Below are 25,655 nucleotides of genomic sequence, written 5' to 3'. Positions count from 1 at the left end.
ACCAAATAGGGTGGCTGTTAGGTCACTCTCTGTAGGTCCAAGAGAAGAGAAGCTAAGCAATGGTGGTCAGAGGGGTTCTTTTGGAGGCAGGCTCTGACTTCCACACACAACCCACAAACATTCATATTCTCTCTCTCCTTACTTAGACACACACAAACAAACACACATCCTAAGAATCTCTTCGTCTCCTCTCCATCAAACATTACTCTCAGGAAAAGTTTGAGAAATCCATCTACTCTGAGGTGGTCAATGATAAACATGGCTCAATGTGGGATCACTCTCAGGGGTTCTGGCATTTTAGCAGGGATCAAAGCCAGAGTAATAACCCCACCAGTTGGGTCATATACATTTTTACTGAATCCCCAATCTGGCCCAGTAAAGAGGCACTGTGACAACCCCTATTATAGGTGAGGACACTGAGACATAGAGAACTTTCCCATTATTCCTTAACACATCTGTCACACTTCATTGATGGCCTGTATCTCAAGCCCAGAATTCAATTTGGGATCTTGTTAAGTATTCACACTGAGAGGAGACAGGGGTGGGCTTTGCTTGAACTTTTGCAAACCCTAAAGAAGGCTGGCTCGGATTTTACCTTGAAGGTCAAGGACGATATAGGCCCTCAAAACCAGTGAGGGTGTGAACATGCCCATTCTTTACCAGAAGCTTGGCAAGAACAGGGCAGTGAAGCCCCCACCCATTTTATGCTCCCATGAGGATGAGAATGAGGGTGAACAGCTGGATTTTGTATAGCTTTCTCCTGGTTGACAAACTAGGCTTTTTGATGAGAAGTTGTAATGGGTGGCCAGTGTCCATCTGTGCTTTCTAGCCCAGACCTTTTGATATTTTCGTGGTCCCAGGTCAAAGTATGCTAAGGCCAACACAGGACAAATTTATAACCCCTGTACAAAGATTTTTTAAAATATATGGAAATCAAAGTAGCATTAAAAAGCCACTGGGCATGATACCAATTCGACTTCAATAAAGACAGCCAATAAAAGGAGCTAATTAAAAGAACTCGGATGACATTCATCTGAAATTTTAGATTGTTTTATGTTTTAACAAATTAACAGCGGTGATAAGAGGACATTAGCAGCTTTTCTTGGGTCTCTTTGTTAACAATAACTTGAGCCTGCAGCCACAACAGGGGCTGTGGCCAAGTTTTAGCTGGCAGACCAGCAAGGCAGTATTTTACACAATGGATGACATTTCTGAAAGCAGAGACAGAGACAAACCCAGAGTCACACATGTATTCCAACAAACAAGTTTCTGCCATTTTTAATTGTATTTAGAACAACAAAAGATTCCAAGATTACAAAAAGTGAATAGAACACTAGCGCTTGGGGCTGGTCCTGCTGCCCAGTGGAGGCCAAGTGCCGCTGTGAGAACTGAAGCCCCATTGAAAGAAGTTTCAAGCAAAATTAATGTTTCTTTAAAAAATAACTTTTATATGATGCTTCTTTTCTTTTTAATTTTTTTCCCTCAACATAAAAATTAACTCTTACATCTGGTTACATAGTCTGCTCCCTCTTGTTGCCAAATTAATCTCAAGGACAGCGCAAGAATGTCATGTCTGAGGCACTCCCTAATCAATGTTCCAGTCTAGGGGAAAGCAGAAAAGTGTCACTGAGTGGTGGGAGGGACTCTCTTTTTAGTTTGGGTCATCACAATGGTGGCTACTCTCAGCACCTGAGTGGCTTATGGGATAGGACAACCCCACAGGCACTTCATTGCAGGACACTTAGCACCAAGGGCTAAGGTTGGGAGAGACTGCAAGCCTGGTCTATCTAAATGTTCAGGGAAGAGAGTTCCAAAATGTGAAGCATCAACCCAGGAGGGCACCACCAGAGAAGCAGCAGCATTCCAGAATTTCCTTTCCTTTGGGAATATGTGTGGGCTCCAGTCTTTGGTGGCCAATGGAATCTGTAGCTATGTGACAGCCTTTTTAAGTAGTGCATGTGCAAACTGTTTTAGGCCACAAGGGCCACACAGATGATAGCTTCTCATTTAATTCTATAAAAAGCTGAGACAAGTGGGATAAGGAAAGGAATCAGCACTCCCGCTCTACTGAATTGGGGTTGGAAACAAATCCATGCATATTATCTATTTTCTGGCCAAATCTAATGGGGAGAAATCAAAGATGAGTCAAATGCTGCCTTTCCCTTTAAGACTCTGCCTGCTAAATTACAATATTTACCACTTATTTTTGGAGTGGGAACATTCCAAATGGTTTGCTACCTCAGCTGAAGTGTCTTTAGAGGAGTGACTAATTGTGGATTTTTCTGCCTTCACCTAGAAATGGTTAAGGGTTGGGAGGCTCTGGGCAACAGACCCCAGTGTCAGTCTCTTAATTGAAGAAAAACACCCCTACCTGTGGGCAGAGATGGACCTGTACCTACAGATAAACTACTTCTAGTACACTGATAAATTTTTAACAAAGAAAAACACATTTTCATTGTCAAAATCTTTACAGAACGTATCCAAAACCAGAATAGACACCCAGTAGCAAGAGCACCTCAGTTGCAGGTGAGTGAATTGCTTGAAATGGAGCACTTGCTCTAGGTTCCCAAGTGCAGGAAACTGCCCTTTTCTCACAGGGATGGTGAAGAACAAAAAATACCCTTCCTTCTTCCAACTGCACAGGTCCCTTTAGAGGGTCACTGGCTAATTGCTTGGGTGGGCCTTTGGCCCCAAGTCTGGGCCTTCCCTATGGTAAATCTCAGTCGGTTCCAATGAGACTTCACCACCCTTTACACATTCATCTGTCTTGGGCTAGTAAAGTGCAACACATCATGTACCTTACGCTTTTCCCCCCTCTGCTCCTTTGCAAGGCTTGTGGGTCAGGCCTCAATAGGAGCAGAGATCTCTTGGTTATCTGATCAACCCAGGTGTCTTTTCCATTCTGAGAGAGCTTCCAAAACGTAGCTGTGGCCTCTCTCACAAGTACATGGTATCAATTATGACCTGGAACCAAATATAAAGGTGCAGAGAAAGGTAAAGCTATCAGAACACATTATATCTATATATATAATTCAATTTTGAAACATGGATACAAATACTCATTTACAATATATTTCAACCTTCTGCCTTAAACCGCAGAGAACTTTTTTGTGCCATTCAAAGTGGGCAGAAATGAGGATTTCTGCCTGCTGTCCTTCTAGTGCAAAATCTAGTCCTTTAAATGCTCCTCTTATCAGCAAGGGCTTCACATCTTCAGATAAGCTAAGATTGGCACTAGCAAACACAATGGCCAAGACAGCTCCACTTCTAACCATGCAATGATGGAGCTTTAAGAATTTGCTCAGCAACTACAACAGAAAAGGAAAGCTAGTTCTGCTTATAAAAAATCACTTACTGAAGGACCCATAATCCCTTTCTTTTCAAAATTATCTTCCACTCTTCTAAACGTGTATATTGTGGGGGGACCCCACAAAACTCTTATAAGTCAGTCACCAGCAAAGTCCTTTAGTCTGTCTTTGGATAGGTTACCAAAGAGGCACTAATGCTTGCTCCCTCCCTGTCCTTAAAAATTTTGGTATTTTAGCAGATACAGTGTAATCTTTGGTTATGTAATGCGATGCTCTCATCTCTTTGTTTTTTTAAACTGCTTTCACAGATTTTCAAAGAGATTAGTGGTGAGAACAGACCTGCCTATAAAAGGCAGCAAGGGTAGAAACTTCCTTTTATAAGAAATTGCACATGCTAAATGGCTTATTTTGACCTTAAGTTTGGGATTGGATCTTGTGTTTTAGCATTCCTGGTTCCCATGACCCCCTACATGTGGTTGAGCATGAAGGCCACCCCCTTGGCCCAGTGCCCTCTCACCTGGGCAACTGGCATAAGATAATTAGTAGTCAACCTCTTGTTTTCCCAGGGCCATGTAGGGACCATGCAGGGATACTTACTGGGCTGTCTGAAGAGAGTCTCATGAAGTGCAACCCTAGCACAAGACTGGGAAGGGGCAGAGGGAGTGGCTTGGGCTTTTGAGCCATGCCGAATATCAAGGGAGGAAAAAAGGCCATGTCTGTGCTGTGCCTAATGAAACAAACAGTTAGAAGCTACTTGATGCTTAAAGTTAGGTCACTTGTGTAGTGTCAGTATCATGTGAATGGTGGACCTATTTCCTCTTAAAGTACAAATAGAATACTTCTTGCTATATATGCATATATGTATTTAGAAGTAGAGTATGAACAGAGAGGGACTCTAGCATCAGCACATTATTTCTCAACCTGGACAGTCACCTCAGCAACTACCCAAAGGACAGAGTGAAGCTTTTTTTCCCCCCTTTTTAGTGCCAGTGAACATATATAAAAATATATGTATTATTGATTTTCTTTTTCAAAGATATATGACAGAATCCTTCAAAAAACCCTTTCTCATTAAAAAAATAATGAACTCTCCAAGAACAAAGATACTGTCTGTGGCATAGAAAAGCTATGGAGCAAAGAACCCAATCCCCGTTTCAACTCAGAGGCCAGGCCTGGGCAAGCTGCCCAATGAACAAGAGCTGAAACTGCCACACGACTCTTTTCTTTGACCACAGAGTTTGTGACCCTGGCCGCTGTCTGCAGCCAAACACAGATGGGGCCTTCTCCCTGGTGCTTCTTCTTTTTCTCTTCCTCACTCTCTATCCCCATTGAGCACTGCAAACCTTTTTGGAGATAGTGCCCGTCGCTTGTCTGGTGAGTGATCCTCATCTTTAAGCTCACCAGTTGAGTGGGTGTGAGTTGCCAATCCTTCAAGGGTGAGCACAGTGTACCAACTACATCAACTCTGTTTGCAGAGCAGAGTGCATGCAAAATGAGACTTCTGTCAATTACACTGGCTGGAGCAACAATGGCCAAAAGAAAAAAATAATCCCCCTTTCATCTGTGGGAGACAAAGCCAAGATAAAATCTCCTTTGCTCACTGAAACCCCAGTGCAAAAACAGTAGACCTAAATTCTTGTTTAGGCCATTTTTCCCTAGTCTTGCCATTTGGAAATTCGGAGTAATCCAGTTGTTGCTGTTTTTAATTACACTGCCGTTTCACTGATTTTTGGCTTTCACAAATGAAAAACATATATTCATAACGACAAGAGTCACAATTGGGAAATCCATAAAGATGAAAAACTTGATAGCCAGAGAAATGGAAAAGAGAGCATCTAATATTTACAAGGAGAGGTATTAGAATGATATAATTGAATCCATGTACCACAAAAGATGAGAATCATTTCAAAACAGATGTAAAGGAACTATTAAAAGGTAACCTAGTTTAAATGAAAAAGTAGTGGATTTTTTCTCTTTAAAACAGCTAAAAGTGACCCTGTGACCCTACATAAGCCAATTGGTGTCATAACAAAGAAAAACAGAATTTTTCTATCCTACCCCAGAAACAGAACCTGCCAGCTTTAGTTCTGTCCAGCAGTCTTGGATTGGTATAACACCCATCTTAGGTTCCCCTCTCCCTTGTTATTTAAAGAAGCTGTTTTGCAAGTTCATTTGGCTATTAATATCAACAGAAATCAGGGGAGGAAACCCATGTAGATCATATCATGTCACTCAGAAACTATCTTCTCAACGACAAGTAGAGTGAACCAACTGAAATGCGCAGCTGGGTGACTGGCCATTTCTTGTTTAGCAGATGAATTTAAGAGCTAAGTGAGGAGGCAGTGGCCAAGATGAGAAAGTAGGTGGACATTCCCCTGTACTCGCGACTGGGGGACAAACTCAACAGAACAGAGGTGTGCCAAAGGACTATATGAAAACAGTATCCCAGGAACACACCAAGTTCATGGGTGGCAGCCCATTGGAGCCACACCAACCAGATCTTTCCAACGAAGGCCATGGTTCTGTAGTCTCAATCTTTCAGCTTCCTCTGGCTGAAAGGCAGCAACAAAGGTGGGGAGTCTGAGTGAGTATGGCCAATGTCAGAGCTCAGAATCAGCAGCAGAGGAGGATGATGAGTAAACTCACCAGATGGTGCTCATCTGGCTTTAGACTTTACTTCTGAAGACTTTTACTTTAGTAGTCAGTCTTCTCTTGGTTTCTTCTCTCTTCTTCCCATGACTTCTGCAGGTGGATATGCTGGGTGGCAAGGAGAGCATTTACAGAGTTTCTGGTTCTAGTGCCTTCATTCTTCCCACCTTAGTAATTGAGTTTTCTCTTCAACCCTGATCTGGGTAGCCCCTTTAGCTGCTCTGAAGGCAGAAGTGGGCATTTCTCCACTTTGTGGGAAGGTGTCGTCTCTGGGGGACAAGAGCAAGACGCTCAGCTTGTCCAATCCCGTTGATGCCTTCTTTCTAGTTTGTCTAAGGGCTCCAGAGATCTGATAGTTGATGAGAGACATTTGCTAAGAAGTCTTTGAGCCTACTGGCATCTAGAGCTAGACATCAAGACTGCTGGCTTGCTAGCCTTCTTAGTGGTGGGAGTTCTTAGCAGAGAGTCTGTGAACATGCCCAAGGAAGTGGACAAGCTTCACCACTGTGGCTGTAATGCAGCCTGGTGAAGTTCAGACCCACAAAACACTGAAGGGAGGGTGGATGAGGCTTGCAGCTATATGGAGTCAGGCAGAAAACATTCAGGTCTTTTAAAGGTAGGGGCAAAGAGGGATCAAATCTTCAGTGTCCTAAGCAGGAAAACAGTCAAGCCACCACTTCCTTTTCCTCTGACTCCAGCCCCAAGCTCTTCCCTGGACCACAAATGGGAAAGCAGACCTGGATCGGAATGGTGACTTACAAAAGGTCAGATCTCCCTCTCCCTCTTGCTGGTCTGATTCTTCAGTGGAAGTGGCCAAGTTTTGGCTAAAGAGAACATTCAGTTCAAACCTCTTAGAAAAGCTATTGAAAGTCAATTTGAGGGTGGAGGCAGAGGATGAGAGAGAAAGGGACTGGTGGGGGGAGGCCATACAGACAAGTTTTCAAACAAGAAGTACACTTTTCACTACCATGAACTGTGCTGCAGTTGAGCAGTCTAGCCCTCAGGGGCCAAGGCTCTGGGCAGGTACTGGTGATCCATCTGTCCTCTCTCTCCTCTCTTAAATCTGCCTCCCGTCCACCTCAGCTCTGGGGTCACCCTGCCCTCTAATGGCAATAGCCATTGGCAGAAAATAAAGTCTCCCAGGGAGAGAGGGTTTGGGGAAAAAAAACAGTGACTCCCCATGGGCTTGCAATTTTCACTTTATTCTAGTTACTGTTGGTCTCTTCAGGGATTTCTGTTTGTTTTTATATTTTTTAAGAGGCAAAACCCTAGCAAATTTTTTTGTTTTTGTTTGTTTGTTTGTCTTTTGTTTTCCCAGATACTCTTACCTCTCTAAACTTCACGTGGCATTAGGTGAGTAAACGTTTGCATGGCTGGCATACAGTGCAGTGCTATAAACAAGCACAACTTGACACTGTGCCACAGGATCATCACAGATTTAAAGAAATACAACAGCATTCAAAACACAGATAAGGACCACAGCAGGGAGCAGAGTTTGAAAGTGCCAAGGACCACAGCAGGGAGCAGAGTTTGAAAGTGCCATGGAGGGTCAGATAGGGAGGCAAAGAAAAGAAAGGAGGAAAAGAGAAAAAAAAGCCCAGCAAATAGAACTCAAGAACATCTTCATGACAGACTGTACATCAATAGAGGAAATTCCCCAAGGCACTGCAGAGAAGTAGTGCAGAGTTAAAACAGGCAGAAGATCTCTGAAAAAGGGAGTGGGGTGGGGTGAGAAAATGGGGGCTTCCAAAGCTTCACTGTGTGTGAAAATAGATGGGCTTGACTTTCCCGGAAAGGATCTTGGGCACTTGCACAGAGATGATCTCTGCCATCATTTCTGGAAAGTCCACGCTCACCATGTGGGACTTGATTAGCAGGTCAAAAGTGAATTGATGCAGCTCTCGTGCAATCTGCAGGGGGACAATAAGAGAGGGAGAAAACAGGGTTGACAAGGAGTTGGCTTCTTGTCAGGGTCTATCCCCACATTCTTTGATTTCCTCCTCTTTCCTTCCATGTCCTTGGGCCTCCCTGTGTGTGTGTGTGCACGCGCGTGCGTGTGTGCACACGCCCGTGCGTGCACGCGTGCGTACACCCACATGTGCACTAAATTGTCTCCAGGGAGTCATTGAAGGCTCCCAAGAGATCTCTTACACCATTGCAAGCTCTCTGACTCAAGACTGGGTGTTCCTTTTCCCCAGCACAGACACACACACACACACTCACTCTCTCATACACACACACAAACGCACATGACTCGAGGAAGAAGGGGAAAACATCCAGGTCTGTTTTGTCTGCCTAGAGAACTTATCTACTCTAAGCCCCTTCTCTGAGTCCCAACTGCTCTGTTCTCAACTCCTCCACCTCTTTCACAACATCCAGCTGGGACACTGTGACCTGTGTTCCTTTCTTCTTCATTGAATTTTCTTCCTGGACCACACTCAAAGCCAGAGAGGAATGGAAGCACCTCCCAACAGGTGGTGCCAGACCTTAGAAGAGCATATTATCACTTGGCTCTATCAGGCTGCTCTCCCTGACAAAGCACCGTCCATCGTTTGCTTACAGGCTGCACAGAGTCCAGGAGCTTGGTGAGCTGGTAGAAGCGCCTTGAGCAGGATGTGGGATTTTTTCTCTTGCATGCAATGATACGATCAAGTTCCTTGATGTAGTTCATTCGAAGTTCATCAAAGAATTTTTGATTTTTCAGCCCATCCACTGGAACTGATGTGGGATGAAGACAGAATGGGGAGGGGAAGCATGCCCACGAAGGAGCATTAGATAAAGCACCAAGTTTTCTGACCACAAACTTGACCCCCACCCCCACAGGGAGAGACCCATCTACTTGGTTTCCGGTCACTTGAGGCCTATATGCCTGGGACCTTCAGGAAGTCTGCCAGGAAGGTCTTAGGGAAAAGGCTAGCTGGACCCAGTGTGTAGGGTATCAAGTAAATAAAATTTACTGAGCTTTTCCATTCTCTAGACTTCTCATCTACACATTTCTTAGGACCTATGGTTTTACGCTGTTCACAGTCTGGCTCTGAATTAGAAAATTAAAACACGTGGTCTTGAATATCAAATTTTGTCTCCTTTCTCCCTCATAGAGGCTAAGCACTCTGCTTAGAAGAGACATTAAAGAAATATTCCTTGGCTGCCAAATAAGCCCTGTCTGAGTTGCTTACACAGACCTCTTTTTGGCAGAAGAGGAAATTCCTTCCAGGAGGCAATCCCTTCTGCCCTACAAGACATATAAGGTGGTCCTTGCCTGTTTCTATGGTAGAAGCTATGGAAAAATTCAGAGACCTGCTAAAACCAGACAAAAAGGCCTTGTACCAGAGAGAGATTGGGGGTAGGTGGGGATCTAATGGAGGTTGAATTCTAGCAAAGAAATTGGTCTCTAGCCATGAAATTCATCCTTGTTAGGAAAAAGGATGCTAAGGGAGAGTGGAGGAGGGAGGGTGAAAGAGGAAGGGAAATGTTCAGGAGCTGGCTTCTTCCCAATAATCCTTTAATGAAAAAAGCAGCTCCCCTCTGATCCCCTATGCCCCTAGGGGCATTCCCTGCCCTTCCAGGCACTTACTAATGCTAAAGAGCAGCAGTGCCTTCATGCACAGAAATTCCTGGGGGGTGATTTGGAGCCATCCAAATTCTTGAGAGAGGTGCCTCATTCGGACACACTGGCTGTACATCCGGGACTTGTGCATGCGGTACCTGGGAAGGAAACACAGAGAAAAAAGAGAAGTAAGGAAAGGCTTACAATAAACCCAGAGAGAATGTCTGTGGTTGCCCTCCCCTTTCCAAGTTCTCCAAGAAGAGCTTGCTGTTTCTCTTGCTGGTGCTTCAGTGACAGGAACAAAGTTGTTCTTTTATTTTCCAAAATCATGATATCCTGATAACTACTCATCTTCCCTGTCCAGGATATGGGTTAGCACATGGAATTTCCAGGTACCCGTGCCCCTCCTGTTTCCTGACACAGGGACAGGAAAGCCTAACCAAATGAATACAATGGGCCTGGCACATGGTCTCCCTGACTACAGTCCTAATATCTCAGCTGCAGCCAGAGCCAGAACCTGCCTCCCAGACATTCAAACTTGGAGGATTTCTAGGAGACAGGCCTTAGAAATCAACTCTTAACATAAGGACATCAGGATTCCCAAGTGACCACACTTCCCATATTAGAAATTTAATCATTTCTTTAAAAACTCCCAGAAAAGGAGATTCCCCATTGTTCCTTTAAATGAGTTCCAATGCTTATCAAATCAGCCAGAAAATATTTCTGAATGTCAAATCTAAATGTCCCCTGCTGAAGCGGAGCCTACTCCCTCATATATTGGCTGTTCCTTACTACAGTTTGGGAGATACAAACACGTGTGAGCTGCTTTTATTATAGTGACTTGTGAACAGATCATCACATTATCACCTATAAATTATATAGGGAAGTGGCCAAGGCTTGGACAGATTCTCGGGGGGAGCAACCTCTCTGTTCCATGACTGGCCATGGCAAGCCCGTAAGAGAAGATACAGCATCCTCCTGATAGCAAACCTTCCTGGTTTTCAGCACTTCAGAAATTGTGTGTGTGTGTGTGTGTGTGTGAGAGAGAGAGAGAGAGAGGGAAAGAGGAGAGGGGGAGAGAGAAATTGATTTTATATCTTGTGGAGAAAGGAAAGGGAATTTGACACTCACTTAAGTGGTGAGGAAAAAGACCTCCCAGATTGGGTCTGAAGCCTGTGGTTTGACATTTTGGTCCCCAAACCACTAGCCTCGTTCACAGGTTGAGCAGGCCTGGTACTGGCTGGGTGGAAGCTCAGCACCCTATCTCAGAGAGATCTTGGCTGGCCTGGAGAAAGAGGGAAAGGAAGGGGCAGATAGTGTAGAAATATTCAATGCAGGCTGGAACCCAACTGGAAAAAGGAAGCATTTAGATAGTATCACAAGTCAACTGACCAAAACAATGCTGCTCCAAGCTCTTTCGCCCTAAGGAATTTTTAAATAAGATTTGCTGAGCCTTAGGGCATGGCCTTGCTCTGGTCTGTCTGTGCTTCCAAGCCTCTGTTGATGACAACACTACAGCATTTTTACCATTGAAATTGTAATCCTGACGTGAAGGATTGCTGTAATACTGCTGCAGACCCCAGAAACAGAGAAGGTGGAGAAAGGAGGGGAGAAAGGCAAGGGAAGGAATTCAAAGGGGAAAGGAATAAGACCTGAGGAGAAAAGCAAATAGAATAGGGAACAGCTAGAGGAAAGAAAGGGATAGACACAGTGTGGAAGGTAGAAAGCAAGGGGCAGGAATGGAATTCAGGAGGTGAGCAGAAGTAGGTGGGATTAAAAGAGAGTGGAGAAGTGGGGAGACAAACATTGGAAAAAAATGATGGAGCACAGTGCCTGGCACATAGCAATTGCTGAAAAAATGATATGTTGGAAAGTGCCATTATGATTCTATTCACTATTTTACAGATGAGGAGAATAAGCTTCAGAGAAGTTCAGTAATTTACCCAAGGTCACACAGCTAGGGTTCAGGTCCATTACTCTCACAAACTGTGTTCTCCACAAAGAGGGGAGGAGAAAAGAAGAAAGCGGGGTTGATGACAGGGTTTGGTGTCAGAGAGATCAGCAAATGGGTTGGCCCAGAATTCCTGTCTTTTTCTTTGGGCCTCCGTTTCCCCATTGGTACCTTGAGGAGGCTAGCAGCAACTGGTGGCTTTCAACTGGAGAGGTACTGCCCCCTTAGTGGGTGCTAGAAATGTGTGGGGGCAGTTTGGGCTGTCACAGTGACTAGGATCCTATTTGGTATTTAGTGGGCAGGTACCAGGGTAGTTAAACACATTCCAATATGCAGGAATGTGCTAAATGATGAAAAACTATTCCTCGGAAAATGTCAACAGCATCCCTGTTGAGAAACATTGGTTTAGATGATTCTAGCGACTTTAAGAGCTCTAACATGGCAGGTTCCTATAAGAGGAAGGGGGTCTGCTGTTTCAGGAGCCCTGGGGCTTGATATAGAACCCTGACTCTGTGGGGAATTCTGTGGTACCTTTTGATGAGGTACATGGAAGTGGACCAGATAGCTGAGGTAGGGTGCCACATATTTACACAGAGGTGGAAAAGGAAGTGAAGATTTAGAAAATAGCCAATTATCACCTTGCAAAGGTTCAAAGGTCTTCAGGCTCTGGATGGGGAGAGTAGTGCAGGTGCCCAGTAGTTGATTTAATCACTGGAGGGCAGCAAGAGGGTGGGTTGAGAGATGAACAAGAAGAGGGCTTTTTAAGGCCTGCTCCAGAAGATGGCATCATAGGTAACTCTTTGGAGATCTGGAAACCACAAAGCAGGTTGTGCCAAAAGCTCAATGGTTATTCTTAGCTTCTGGCTACCAGGGCTGGCTGAGTTGGAAGAGGGCAGCTGGGGACGCTTATTTTCCCCCATATGGCACTGCTGTACTGGAAGGAACCACTGGCCTGTAGATTTTATTTTAAGGCTCTTCTGGATTAGAGGGCTAGAGGGGAGGGAAGGTCAATTCCTTCCTGACCAAAGGGATTCTCTGTGGTGAGACTAGCTCAAAGTTCTTGGGAAGATTTTTCTGGCCAGCTCCATTCACAATGCCACAAGGGACCTCAAATAGCAGACACAGAACAGATTATCACCGTTAGGAAAAGAGAGTATCGGAAAGGTACTTCTTTTTTATTTCTTGCCCATTATGGGACAGACATTTCACATCCATTAGCTCCTATTTTAGTTGTCATAACAAAACCATTTAAGAAAGTTTTATTTTATTAACAGATTAGGAAACTGCGGATCAGGGAAGGTAAGGGTCTTACCCAAAGACAATGATGTAGGAAATAACAGAATAGAGGTTTCAGTTGAGAAAAGTACAATTTTAAAACCTGAGCTCTTGGCCAAATTCATGAAAGGTAAATAGAGCTGGTGGCAGGGCAAGCTTTTATTAAAACTGTTTTTAAGAGAAGGGAAGTGGCTGGGCCAAGGTCACATGGCCAGAAAATGGTGGAGCTGCACTTTCTCATCACTTACCATCAGGAGGCAGTATAAGAGCTAAGAGTTACACAGCCATACTTTGAATTCTGTTGCCAACATGCACTAGCTGTTTGACGTTGTTGGGTAAGTCACTTTATTTTGTTGAGCCTAATTTTCCCCATCCATTAAATTTTTTTTTAAAGGGGAAATCAAGTTCTCATGAGTGCTCAATGAGAAAGGATTAGGAAAATATCTAGTATGGTCCTGGCACAAAGGAGTTTCTCAACAAATGGTGACTGGCAGTAGCTTTTGATGGTAGCATAAGGGACCAAAGGAACTTCAGCCCTTACAACTAGAGTCTCTCTGTTCACTCCTTATGTTGTTCAGAGTGAAGAAAAAGGACCCTGACATGAGGGTCTGAGATAAGGTAAAAGCAGGTCAGAAGCACTGCCAAATTGCCAGGATTCAGTCTTGATTGGGAAAAGCGATGGCCTTCCCCTGTTCCCTCCTACCAATTGGCCTTTCAGCCAGGCAAAGCCACCTCAGATTGTGCAGGCTGGCTGGGCTTCTACTGCCTCACCTAAAGGTAAAATGAACCAACTCTCACCATTACTTCCATTACCATCATCACCACCAACGAGGTCTGTGTCTATGTGAGTTCTGGACACATAAGCACTTACTCATTGAAAACCAGGTCAGGGGCAAAGTAGAGCATCCTGGAGTTGACATTGGTGAAGGACCGCCAGCCCATGGCAAACACCATAAGCCCCATCCAGGAGTACTGAATGACTGCCATCTGGTCGTCCACGTGCAAGTTGCGGAAGCCTGGAGATAGGGCAGAGGCAGTGGTCAGACTGAGCACTGATGGGCTGAGTGAAGTCTGGGACTCTGCTGGGCTGAGAATTTCTGGCACTCGGGATGCCCTTGAGGAGCCCTAGGGGCCATCAATGCTGGGGAGCAGGAGGAGAACAAACTATATGGTGGGGATAACACTCTTTGCACTCCCTACTTCATTGAGCTGCTCAAAAGAAACAGAGGCAAAAAGTGCACTGTCCATTGGAAGAGAATAATAATCTAACACTCACTGACTGCTTACAATGAATTAACTCTTTTCTAAGCATGTTACTTATATTAATTCATTTAATCCTCACAAGAATCCAATAAAGTGTATACTATTATTGTTCCCATTCTGTGAATCAATAAAAGTGAGTCACAGAAGGGTTGAAGAACTTGTCCAAGATCATAAGGCTAGTAATTGGCAGGTCAAGTTCCAAAGCCAGTCTGATTCCAAAGTCTTGATCTTCAGAAAGACTCACTGCCTTTCCAAAGATGCAGTGTAATAATCATTTCTCTCACATGAACAGCACTTTTCACTTTACAAAGCTCTTTTCTAGCTATAATCTTGTTTGTACCTTCTAACAACCCTGGGAAAGGGATACTATTACATATCAGCATATGGTGGAATGCATCTGACAGTCATGCCTTCTTCACACCACCTTCAGGTTCCATCTCTTTTCTCTGACCCTTTTCCTGCCTCCCATTTCCTCTCTATTGTTTTCTATTCAACAAATACCTGGCCCTGCTAGTTTCCTACTCTACTGCCATTCCTGCTTACTGCCATTATTATACACAAACAGGCCCTTTATGACCTGCTTTCTTAGACTAATTTCTTACCATTTGCCTTCTCATAATTTAGGTTCTAGCTATTCTGAAAAAAAACCACAGTTTGCTGAACATACACACACACACACACACACACATCATGCCTCTAAATCTCTGCTATCTCTGCACAGGCAGTTGCCTTTCCCTAGAATGCATTCTTCCCTCCCCAGTCTTTCCATCTGATAAACACCTACTCATCTTTCAAGTCTTCACTGAAAGCCTACCTCCTCTGTGATGTCTCTTCCAACTCATCCAAACAGAAGACCTAGTGATTCTTCTTTTACCATCTTACTGAATCTTAAGTAGCTCCGTCCAATTATAGCACTCATTACACTGTACTGGAATTTATCTATGCACATATCTGTCTCCTCCGTAAGACTTAGAACTTCTTGAAGACAGGGACCATTCCCTTCTTATTCATCTTTTCCTCTCTAGTATATAACACAGTTCAGATATTTGAGTAGGCGTTTAAGAAATATTAATTAGACTTAAGACCCTCAGTTTTTCATTTTATAAAATGAGAATTATAGATGATCTCCAAATTACCTCCCTTAAGCTCAGAGAACAGAGGCTCCCAGATGCTGCCTCCACATAGGTAGAACAGATATGGCTATGCTCTCCTGGAGGTTTCCAAATAGTTGTATACTTAAAGCATCACCTCAGAGCTCATCCCCTACCAGTGCCTCATTTATCTTCTCCTTAACAGATCCAGAATTATCTGAAATTGTGTCTTACTTACCTTATTAGGAATGCTTACATGAATTTGGATAATGCTTCTAACTTTCCTGATGATGACCTCATTTAACCCTCACAATTACCCTAGAGTGTGGGCAATATGACATTATTTTGCCAACAAGGAATCTGAGGGCCAGAGAAGTTAACTGACTTCCCCAAGCTCATACAGTCTGTATGTGGCTGAAATGGGACTAGAACCCACGTGTTCTAATTCTCTTCTTCAGTGCTTTTCCCATGCTACTGCTGAACAACACAGCTCAAGAACTACCAAGGTCATGAGTTTTTTCTTAGCCATAGGCTCAGGTCTGAAGTCTACACTATCTAGACACATTGTTCTGTTTGGTTGGTTCTTGCCACACACACCCCCTATTTACCCTTTTTTCCTTTAGGTCCCAAGCCTACCAGATGTCACGATGCTAGAGTTCCTCACATTACCACCCTTGACTGCAATCTTAGCTCCCAGGTGTGTGCCTCACATCTTCACAGGAGCTAGTCTGCTAACAGACTAGCTGGACCCTCAGATCCCAGAGTATTTCCTGCCTGAAGCCCTTCTGTAGCACAGAATACCTGGGACTGATTCTTTCCAGTAGGAGATGAAAAGCCAGGGTCAAGTATGGAACATCAAAGAATCTCTTTGGTAGGGGCCCCAGGAGCTTGAACCCTGAACCCCTGGGGTGGGAGGCAATGGGAATCAAGGAAAGCCTTGGTTGGTGAGTGTGTGAATATGAGGGTGCATGGGGGGATGAGGATTAAACTGTACAAATACCAAGGAAGCCATCAATACTGATGATTTTCCCCTCCCTGAGATGCCAGAGAACTAACAAAGAGGAGCAAAAGGGAAAGCTTAGTTTGGCTGTAATACTAATTAACGGTCCTTAGTGAGAGCTGCTTAGAACTCAAGCCTAATTACTATATATGCATCAACAACATAGCTGCTTCAAAGGCTGGGCATTAGAGAACAGAGTTAGGTATTGTAATCAGATTAGACCTATAGGAAAATTAGCCTGCTAATGCCCAGCCTTTGAAGCAGCCTGCTCAGATAGTACGGCTATCAAGGAATGACTTGAGGAAACAGTAGCTCCAGCCTACAGGTTTCCTTCAACATACATTCATTCACTCAACACCTATTTGGCACTGCATTAGGCTGTTTTGGAGAAACAGAAGTCATGGTTTCAGGTTATGAAACACACCAAACAGGTTAGGGAGCAGAGGCTAACCTGAGATTCTGTTTTCTCACTAGAATCCAATCAACATCTTTTCTTAGCAATCTTCAGTAGAAACCTATAGTCTCATGTCTAGTCTGGAAGGACATACCCAAAGAAAGGTCAATTAGGAGATCTTTGCTGCTTTAGTGCACCTGGCAGCCAAGGTCTTCAAAGAAGACAATTCATCTTTGGGACCAATGAATGAGCTTTTAGGAAAAACTAGTGGCAGCTTAAAATGATTTTAGTGGTTTAGTACTCAAGCTTGATAATAATGACCCACCATTTACAGAGCATCTTCTATGTTTCAGCTATTATACTAGATGCTCTTTATACCTGATTTCTGTGTTGATAACAATCTGCAAGGTAGCAATTGTTCTACCATCTCTACAAATGAGGAAACAAGTACTGCAGACATGTGATTTGCTCAAAGTCACACAACTAGTGTATAGCTAAGATTCCAAGCCAGATACATCTGATTATAAATATACTGTGTACATACAGTCTACTCGCCCTCCCTCAATAGTTATCATTTACTAAAGTACCAGGTGCTATAATAGGCAATTTACATATATCATCACTATCACAGAAAACTTCACAACAAAATTGATCTGAGTAGGTACTTAGCACAGTGCCTCTCAAAGGACAGGAACTCAATGTGTTCAATTAGCAAATAACTTGAATTAGTAGGCGATTATTGATAATATGAATAACAATTCTAATGAATGTGGTACTTGGCTTTCTTTTGAAGCTATTCTTTTTTTTTTAAACATCTTTATTGAAGTATAATTGCTTTACAATGGTGTGTTAGTTTCTGCTTTATCACAAAGTGAATCAGTTATACATATACATATGTTCCCATATCTCTTCCCTCTTGCATCTCCCTCCCTCCCACCCTCCCCATCCCACCCCTCTAGGTGGTCACAAAGCACCGAGCTGATCTCCCTGTGCTATGCAGCTGTGAAGCTATTCTTTAAATTACTCAGGGTCAGAGATCATTTCCTTAGACAAGCTAGATGGTGAACTGATATTAACTTGCAGACTTGTTAATGTAAGGAAAGGGCTTCCCACCCTGGAGGTTAGGCTGAGGAAATCCAGTGACTCACAGTTATACAAATTGTGCCATAATGACTTGCACCAGGTTATTGTTAAGACCATCAAACTAGAACTCAGAGGGTGTGAGCCCAAGCTCTGGCTGCATTTGTTAAGTGACCAAATGGAACAAGTTAATTAACCTCTCTGAACCTTATCATTTGAAATGGGAGTGAAAGTCCTTATGATTCATAGGACTGCTATGAGGATTAAGTGGAATCATATATAAGAAAAGGTTCTATCTTATAAAATGAGACATTAAGGTGTCTGGCAACTGCTTGGAAAGATTAAATTGAATCTCTGTTAGACACATGACATCAAGACACCCAGCTGAATAAGTGATAAGAATTAAAGCAACTTTTTCTTTTCTTCCTTTTTTTTTCTTTGTATTTTTTTCTTCCCTGTGTGAACTCTCTGTTTTTGGCACAGTGTATATGCAGCCAGAGTCCTTGGGCCTTCTTCCCAGGGATCTAATTGGCTAGTCAACCTCAGCTTTCCAAGCTAGGAAGGTGTTAGGGACAATCTGGTGGCTGTAACTGGGCCTTGTGAGTTGGAAAGACAAAAAGGGGGCTTGACAGTCAACATGCAATGTCTTCCAAGGCAGCAAGTCCACATTATGACCCAACTGGCCTTGGATAAAGCCTTGGTCCCTCACTGTAAAGTCCGAGGCTAGAGAACTACAGGGGTGCTACACAGACTATGGGTAGAGTTGGATGAGGAGGGGATTTGGAATTAGGAGGGGACCTGGGCTCAAGTTCTGGCCCTGATACCTTCTGAATGTGCAACTGTGGGCAAGCACATCACCTCTTAGAGCTTCAGTGTATTTATCTATAAAACAGGGAAAAGATCCCTAATTTACAGGATTCTTACGAGGATCAAATCAGGTAATACATATGAAACTGCTCTGTTCACCATAAATTCCCATCTGATTGACAGTTATTATTAAATGGCAGGTTAATCTTTGACTCCACAAGGAGAGGTTTGGTTGTTGATGTTTCAAAAGAATCTTTCAATCATGGAAGTTTAGGTTTAAGAGAACCCTTAAAGAGTTTATGCTTCTCTTGTTTCCAAACTGTGTTCCCTGGAGCACTAAGATTCTGCAAGAGTGATCTGAGGCTTCTCTAGGGGTAGTGAGGGAGAGGCACTGGCTTTAAATCAACCAGCTCCACTTGGATCTGTGTATCATGTTTTTGAGAAATAAAGAGTTTGGGGCTTCCCTGGTGGCGCAGTGGTTGAGAACCTGCCTGCCAATGCAGGGGACACGGGTTCGAGCCCTGGTCTGGGAAGATCCCACATGCCACGGAGCAACTGGGCCCGTGAGCCACAATTACTGAGCCTGCGCGTCTGGAGCCTGTGCTCCACAACAAGAGAGGCCGCGATGGTGAGCGGCCCGCGCACCGCGATGAAGAGTGGTCCCCACTTGCCGCAATTAGAGAAAGCCCTCGCACAGAAACGAAGACTCAACACAGTCATAAATAAATAAATAAATAAATAAATAAATAAATAAATAAACGAACGTGAATTTCTTAAAAAAAAAAAAAGAGTTTGGCTGCTAAAGGAACGTTTGTGAATCGTTGGATAGAGGATCTCTGTGGCTTCTTTAAGCTCCAATATTTTAATAATCAGACCTTTCCAAGCAACAGATGGCCAAGAGAGGAAGTGAGTTACCCATCACTGGAGGTATCCATGCAGAAGTTAGAAAAACACTTCATATTTCTTTCACTATCACCTAATGTTTCCTTCCACTATGATGATGCTAAGGTAGTTTATTTTATTTATTTATTTTTTTTCTTTTTTGGTCGCACAGCGCGGCTTGTGGGATCTTAGCTCCCCGACCAGGGATCGAATCCACGCCCCCAGCAGTGAAAGCATGGAGTCCTAACCACTGGACTGCCAGGGAATTCCTTAAGGTGGTTTAAAGAGCACCAAGAGTTCCTTGAAGTAAAACTGGAAAACCATCAATTTAGTCCAAACCACTTTTCACACATTGTACAGATGGAAAAACTGAGACCCAGAAAGGGAAGGGATCACATAATGAGTTACCAGCAGAGCTAAGACTAGAACCTAACTGTTCTGACTCCTAACCCCATGTTCCTTCTATCATACCATATTATAAGAGTTCCCATGGTATGGGTTCCAAGTAATATTAAAGACAGAATATCAGTTAGGCTGAAGATTATCTTTGGGGTGAACCTGTGTGTGTACATATAGAAGAGCATCTTAAGGCATATAAGGGTATGTCTATGTGATCCATGATTATGGGAACATTTGCTGACGAAATCTGTGGGTTGAACATAGAAACATGGTTGCTGTGTGCTGATGTGAGGCATATAGGATACTCGATAATGTTGCTCTTCTCCTTGATTTCTGAGTTTCCTTATTTTTAATGTAGGGATTTCTACCAATCTCTTCCCTCACAAGGTTATGGTGAGGATTGCATGAGTTAATGGATGGGAAGCAAACAGACATGGTGCTTGGCCCAAAGGAGGCTTCACTAAATATGATCTCCCACATCCCATGCCCCCACTTTCCTTACCAGGCAAGGCCTTGGCCCACTTGACCACGTGTACAAGCTGTCTTTCACCCAGTTCATTGAGGCTAGAGAGTAAGGCTGCAAAGGAGTCAGGCTGGTTGTTGTCATGTCCAGCACACACCACACCTGGCTCAATGGCTTCCAGGACATTCAGAAAGATGGGCTGACACTCATAGCCTTCAATATGTGACACTGTCAGCTTCTGGGCTGGCTCCTCAGTGGGGCTGGTGGCGCTGGAAGCCTCCCCTTCCTCCTGTAGTTTCAGATTCCCAAGTTTCTTCAGCTTCCGGGCTATTGGGAAAGAAGGGAAACTTGGATTTATTATCAGTGGCCAAAAACACACAGCACAGTTACCCTGTTAGAAAAGCTGTTTGAGCTAAGAAAATAAGGGTGTTCATTCTCCCTAGTCACAGACTCTAAACTCCTTAAGGACAAGTGCTCAGTTTAAACACTGGTTAAGTGAATGATTCATCATTATAAATTCCTACTAAACTCAAACTTTCATATCTTGCTTTCTCTGTGATCCTCTTGCCAGACAGACCTAGTATATCCTTGGATTGGGCTCTGTCTAAATGCAGTCTCCAGTATTCATACCTTGGACCTTCAATTAAATCATTTACTAATATATTCATGATTCACTCATTTGTTCATTCAACAGACATCCATTGTTAGGCCTTTGCTTTTGGGTGGCGAAAAGAACATAGGCCCTAACCCAGTTTGGTAGAGGAGAAATAAATGCCCGCTAACAATTCTAACAATTAGAAAATGTCAAACTGGTGAATGTTACAACAGGAGTATTAACAAAAGAGGAAGAACAACAATCTCTCTGCATAGGTGGGGTCAGGAAATGTTTATGGTGATATATGACCTGGACCTCGAAGAATAGTGAGGATTTCACCAGGCAGAGAGGAATGAAAAGGGCATAAACAAAAGCACTGAGTGTTTAAGGGAAAAAGAGACCAGTGTGGCTGGAGTGTATATTGTATATGTGGGGAGACTGGCTATTTATGAGGTTGAAAACAAAGGTGGGGTTTGACGTTAAAGGAGCATGTATATCATATTAAGAAATTTGGGCTTTATCACACAGATGATAGGCAAATATAGAATGTTTTAAATCAAGGGAATGTTGTACTTGTGTCTATGTCTAGCATGTCTAGCAGATTGCTAGGGAAGGAGACTAGAAAGGCAGATCTGTTGGAGAAGGACTAGACTTATCATCCCACTTTGGGGTCAATGAATGGGAATTTTCTGGTGTTGCAGCATTTCTCACTTCAACTATAACAGCCCCAGGTATTGTCAGACATTTACACTCATAGTTGAACATACACTGTAACACATATATTGATTTTCATCTTTAGTAAAGGGGAGAGAGAGAAGCTGAAGTCAGAAATCCCCAATTGTATCAAAGAAATAACAGAATGTCCCTACCTTTATAATCTGCCTGTAAAATGGGAACCATCCATTAAAAAGGATGATAGAAATAACATTATTTTAAAAAAACAAGAATAATCTAAAACTCAAACCTTAAGAACCATCCTCCCACTGTGCTCTCATACACACAATTTACAGGTCCTTGAGCATCCTGATGTTTACATTGTGCTATTTTCCTTAGTATTTATATTGGCAGAAATATAAATAATTGAAAAGGCCATAACTCTGAGATCTAGCATAGGCAGTTGTACCGGGACAGACCATAAACCACTTTATCTCTAATCTCTTTAAAATAATAATAATAATAAAATTTAAAAGGTATAAAACAAAGAGAGAAGCTGATTGCTCAATTTTAATGGATAAATACAACAAAACCTGTTGCTGATCTGTTTCTGGCTCCTGCAAAAAATGATACTTATCTGGAACTGACTTTCAGCTCTAATTAGAAAAATAAGTCTTGCAATGCAAACTCCAATCGTAGTACAACTCAGTAAATCAATGAAAGAATGAATCACATGTTTGGATCAACAACCGGGGTAGAGGAGGAGAAAATAGAGGGTTTGGTGGTGCAAGAAGAGCCCAGAGAAGAACTCAGGGTAAAATAACAAGGAAGCCTGGAAAATCAACACAGAGTTCAAGATGACCTTGTCCAACAATCTTTTCTGCAAGGTTTGGGCACAGTCAGTAATAGGAGATATGCACACCCACTGTCAACTCCCACCTCCCATCAAGGGCACAAGCTGGAGGTATGGGCAGGGCTAAGCTCATCTTGTCCCAGAGCTACTGGCCTGGCCCCTAAAATTTTTTGTCGTCTGGGGAACCCATTGCTGACATGGGCTCATGTAGGCAGCTCCACAGACTGAAAGTGCCTTCTGGATCTGCTCCCCTGGTACAGGTTCTAGAGGTAGACATTCTCTTCCCCATCACTGGTACTTTCTGACCTTGGGCTCAGAAGTTGCCAGGCCATGTAGTCCCCCTTTCAGCCTGGGAGAAGACAGAGATATAATTAGCCTTATGCCTGAGGGAACTAAGAGATATAAGGTTAATTATTTTTTCTGAGCCTTCTATATACTTCACTTCATAAGCATATTATATCACTTAATTCCACAATGATCTTAGGAGGTGAGGAATATTTCCTATCTCTGTTTTGCAAGTGAGTAAACTGAGGTAACACAGCTATCAAGAAACAGAATCTAAAAATCTTAACTTAGTCTGACTATAAAGCCAATGCTCTTTCTACTATATCATACTGCATCCACAAGGAGTCTGAAGCCCTAAACCCTACTTCTAGCCTAATAGAGTTGAGGAGTAGGGCTAGGGTTATATCCTCCCTGCCTTCCACCCTCACCCGTGACTCTAAACTTCAGTAACTAGCATCAAATACAGAAAGGAAAAGGCAGAAGCTATGAGACTCCTCTAGTCATTTGCCCAAAGTAGAAATAGGTTTGGGGAACTATAGTGGCTTAGAGATTCATAGCATGACAAAATAGGAAGGGTCATTAGAACTCATCACATCCAGGGGGTTCACAGAATTAATATACCTTCATCGTCTACACAAGTAATACAGTGTGTGTGTATGTCTGTGTGTGTGTGTTTATAGGAGAGTGGTGGGAACTCTGGTGAACTGAAGTGAATGCTTTACCGCCTTCCTGCCCCTGCAATGCATGTGCACATAACACACACACATACACATACTCCTAGAAGGCGTTCATATAATATTTTAGATTTTTCCTAAAACTCATCTGTATCCCAAAGTTGAATTCAGGCCTTAGCCAATATTTCAGGACTTCTGTTGTTAATCCAACATTTCAAGTCAAGGATGGAGAGCCTGAGGCCAGAGTGAGTGTGGTCACCTACTGGCTGAGCAGAGACTAGAACCAGGCTCTTATTCCTAATCCAGAGTTCCCTGTACCATACCAGCTCTCTCTTTGAGTAAGTAAGTCATTTCTACTCTATCTCAGTACCTGCCTCTCTGAACTCCTTCTAGATTTGCACTGCCCAACACAAGAGCCACTAGACGCATGTGGCTACTTAAATTTAAATTAATTAAAATTAAATAAAATTAAAGATATAATTCTTTAGTCTCACTAGCCACAGTTCAAGTGCTCAAAAGGCACATGTGGCTTATGGCTGCTACAATGGACAGTACAGTTACAGAGCATATCCTTCATCTCACAAAGTTCTATGGAATACTATTGTGAATCTAGACTGTTCTCTGGGGCAACTGTCCCATTTGTCATGCCCTACTCATGCTACTGATTAAAAAATGAATCCAAATGAGTTGTATATAGAAGAATCCATGGGTTTTTCAAAAAGGTGGAAGGACACAGAGAAGAATTGGTGCTGGTGCAATCAGCGAGGTATGCTCTGTCACCTTGACTCTCCCACCAATGACTCAGATCTCAGTGGGCTGATGACTCGTGGACCTAAGCAAACTCATTACAAGCAAGATCAATATGTGCAGAGACTGTGGGGAAAATCCATCAACCTAAAATAATTCCCCTTCTCTGCATAGTGCTAATGAAAACTTGGCTGGTATTTTCATATCCTCCTCCTCTAGACCTATATGGCATCTGCTTGAGAAAGAGAATCTGCATTCCCACTTGCCTCCAGGACCTGGGTAACCTGCTGTCCCTGCGGCCACGGTGGACCAAGCTGCACCAGGTGTTCTGGCCTCTCTGCCTGAAGAGGGTGACTGTACTGAACATAATTGAAATCAGATTCCATTCATTCTGCCGGGGGATCCTCTGTTCTCTCTGTGCAGCAGAGGCCAGCATGTTGCTAGACGACTTGGAATGCTGGACAATGAGGCTTGCTAGTCTCAGCTGTTACTCAATGCCCAAGGCCTTGTTTTCCTCCATGAAGGCCGCCCCCACACCCCTCCTGTCTCCTGCACCTGAGCCCCAGAGTCATATCTAACTCTTTCATGTGAGGTTCAGGCTTGTCAGGCCCCTGTGTTACCACAGAGACCCATTGGTTTGCTCAAATTGAGTGATGAAGCCAGGATAAAGGGGACAGTAAAGGTTGATAGTTCTAATGGTGTGTGAGTTACTTTGCATCTCATCACTGTCTTTCAATTGTAGGTCAAAGCAGTGACAAGAAAGGGACATTGTCAAGGCACATCCTTGTCTGTACCCAATCTTTAAGGGAATAGAGCCCTTGAAAACATGCCTGGATCCTGCTGCCTGGACCCTATGGGGAACTGACTATTCAGCATAGTGGCATTAGACCCCTATGAGGGCTGTCTCTACAGCAACAGAGAAAGATTTTTCCAATCAGGTTCAATGGTACATCCCTCAGGAGAAGTAGATGTGATTAATCTGTGGCTTCTATAGCCACTATGACCACTAGGCACTATTCCAGCCTTATTCCTTGCTACCTCAAGACAGAGGTTTTCTCATCCTTGGGCAGGGGACAGGCAAGGTGCGGTAAAGTTTACAAAGTTTTAGAAAATTCAAGTTCCTCTCCCCAAGGTCAAGGATGTTTCTCTTCCTTGAATCTCACCATGGAATTTGAAGCATAAAAGAATGATTTCCTGTGGTAGGTATATTTGATGGCCACCAATATTCCCAACCCCTGGTGTACACATACCTTCTTCCAGTTATTTAGTCAAACACCAATATAGGTGCTGTTGTAAAAGGATTAGGTAGATGTAATTAAGGTCACAAGTCAGTTGAATTTTGAGGGTCGTTATACTTGATGGGCCTGACCTAATCAGATAAGACTTAAAAGGGACTGGACTCTTCCAGAAGGGTATTCATGAAATCAGGGGGATTCAATATAAGGAAGATTCTCTGTTGCAGGCTTTGAAAGTGGAGGGGGTACACATGGCAAGGAATGAGGGCAGGCTCTGGGAGCTAAGAGCAGCCTCTGTCAGGCAGCCAGAAAGGAAACAGAAACCTTAATCCTACAACTGCAAGGAACTGAATCCTGCCATAATCACATGAGCTTGGAAGAGGACTGTGAGCTCCAGATTAGAACGAAGCCCCTGACCAATGGTTTTATTTCATCCTTGTGAGACACTGAGCTGAGAATCCAGTCATGCTGTGTCAGACTTCTGACTTACAGAACTGTGAGCT

The 25,655-nt window shown here is 43.4% G+C and overlaps 1 protein-coding gene and 1 long non-coding RNA gene across 2 annotated transcripts in view; one reads left to right on the top strand and one right to left on the bottom strand.

Moving 5' to 3' along the window:
- LOC309620433 overlaps positions 1–25,655 on the top strand; it is a 479,238-nt gene that overhangs the window by 296,844 nt on the left and 156,739 nt on the right. The gene's annotated exons all lie outside the window — the stretch shown is intronic.
- AR (androgen receptor) overlaps positions 1,033–25,655 on the bottom strand; it is a 175,341-nt gene continuing 150,718 nt past the window's right edge. Inside the window, exons 4-8 of the mRNA XM_082376577.1 lie at positions 20,149–20,436; positions 13,602–13,746; positions 9,532–9,662; positions 8,518–8,675; positions 1,033–7,867 (exon numbers count right to left, since the gene is read on the bottom strand). Coding sequence (XP_082232703.1) covers positions 7,712–7,867; positions 8,518–8,675; positions 9,532–9,662; positions 13,602–13,746; positions 20,149–20,436 — 878 coding nt within the window. The 3' untranslated portion in view covers positions 1,033–7,711. The remainder of the gene's footprint in view (positions 7,868–8,517; positions 8,676–9,531; positions 9,663–13,601; positions 13,747–20,148; positions 20,437–25,655) is intronic.

The sequence above is a fragment of the Balaenoptera borealis genome (assembly GCF_965194805.1).
Source record: "Balaenoptera borealis genome assembly, chromosome: X".
Taxonomy (NCBI): domain Eukaryota; kingdom Metazoa; phylum Chordata; class Mammalia; order Artiodactyla; family Balaenopteridae; genus Balaenoptera; species Balaenoptera borealis.
The sequence above is the reverse complement of the archived record's forward strand: the minus strand, read 5'-3'. Positions and strand labels throughout refer to the sequence as shown.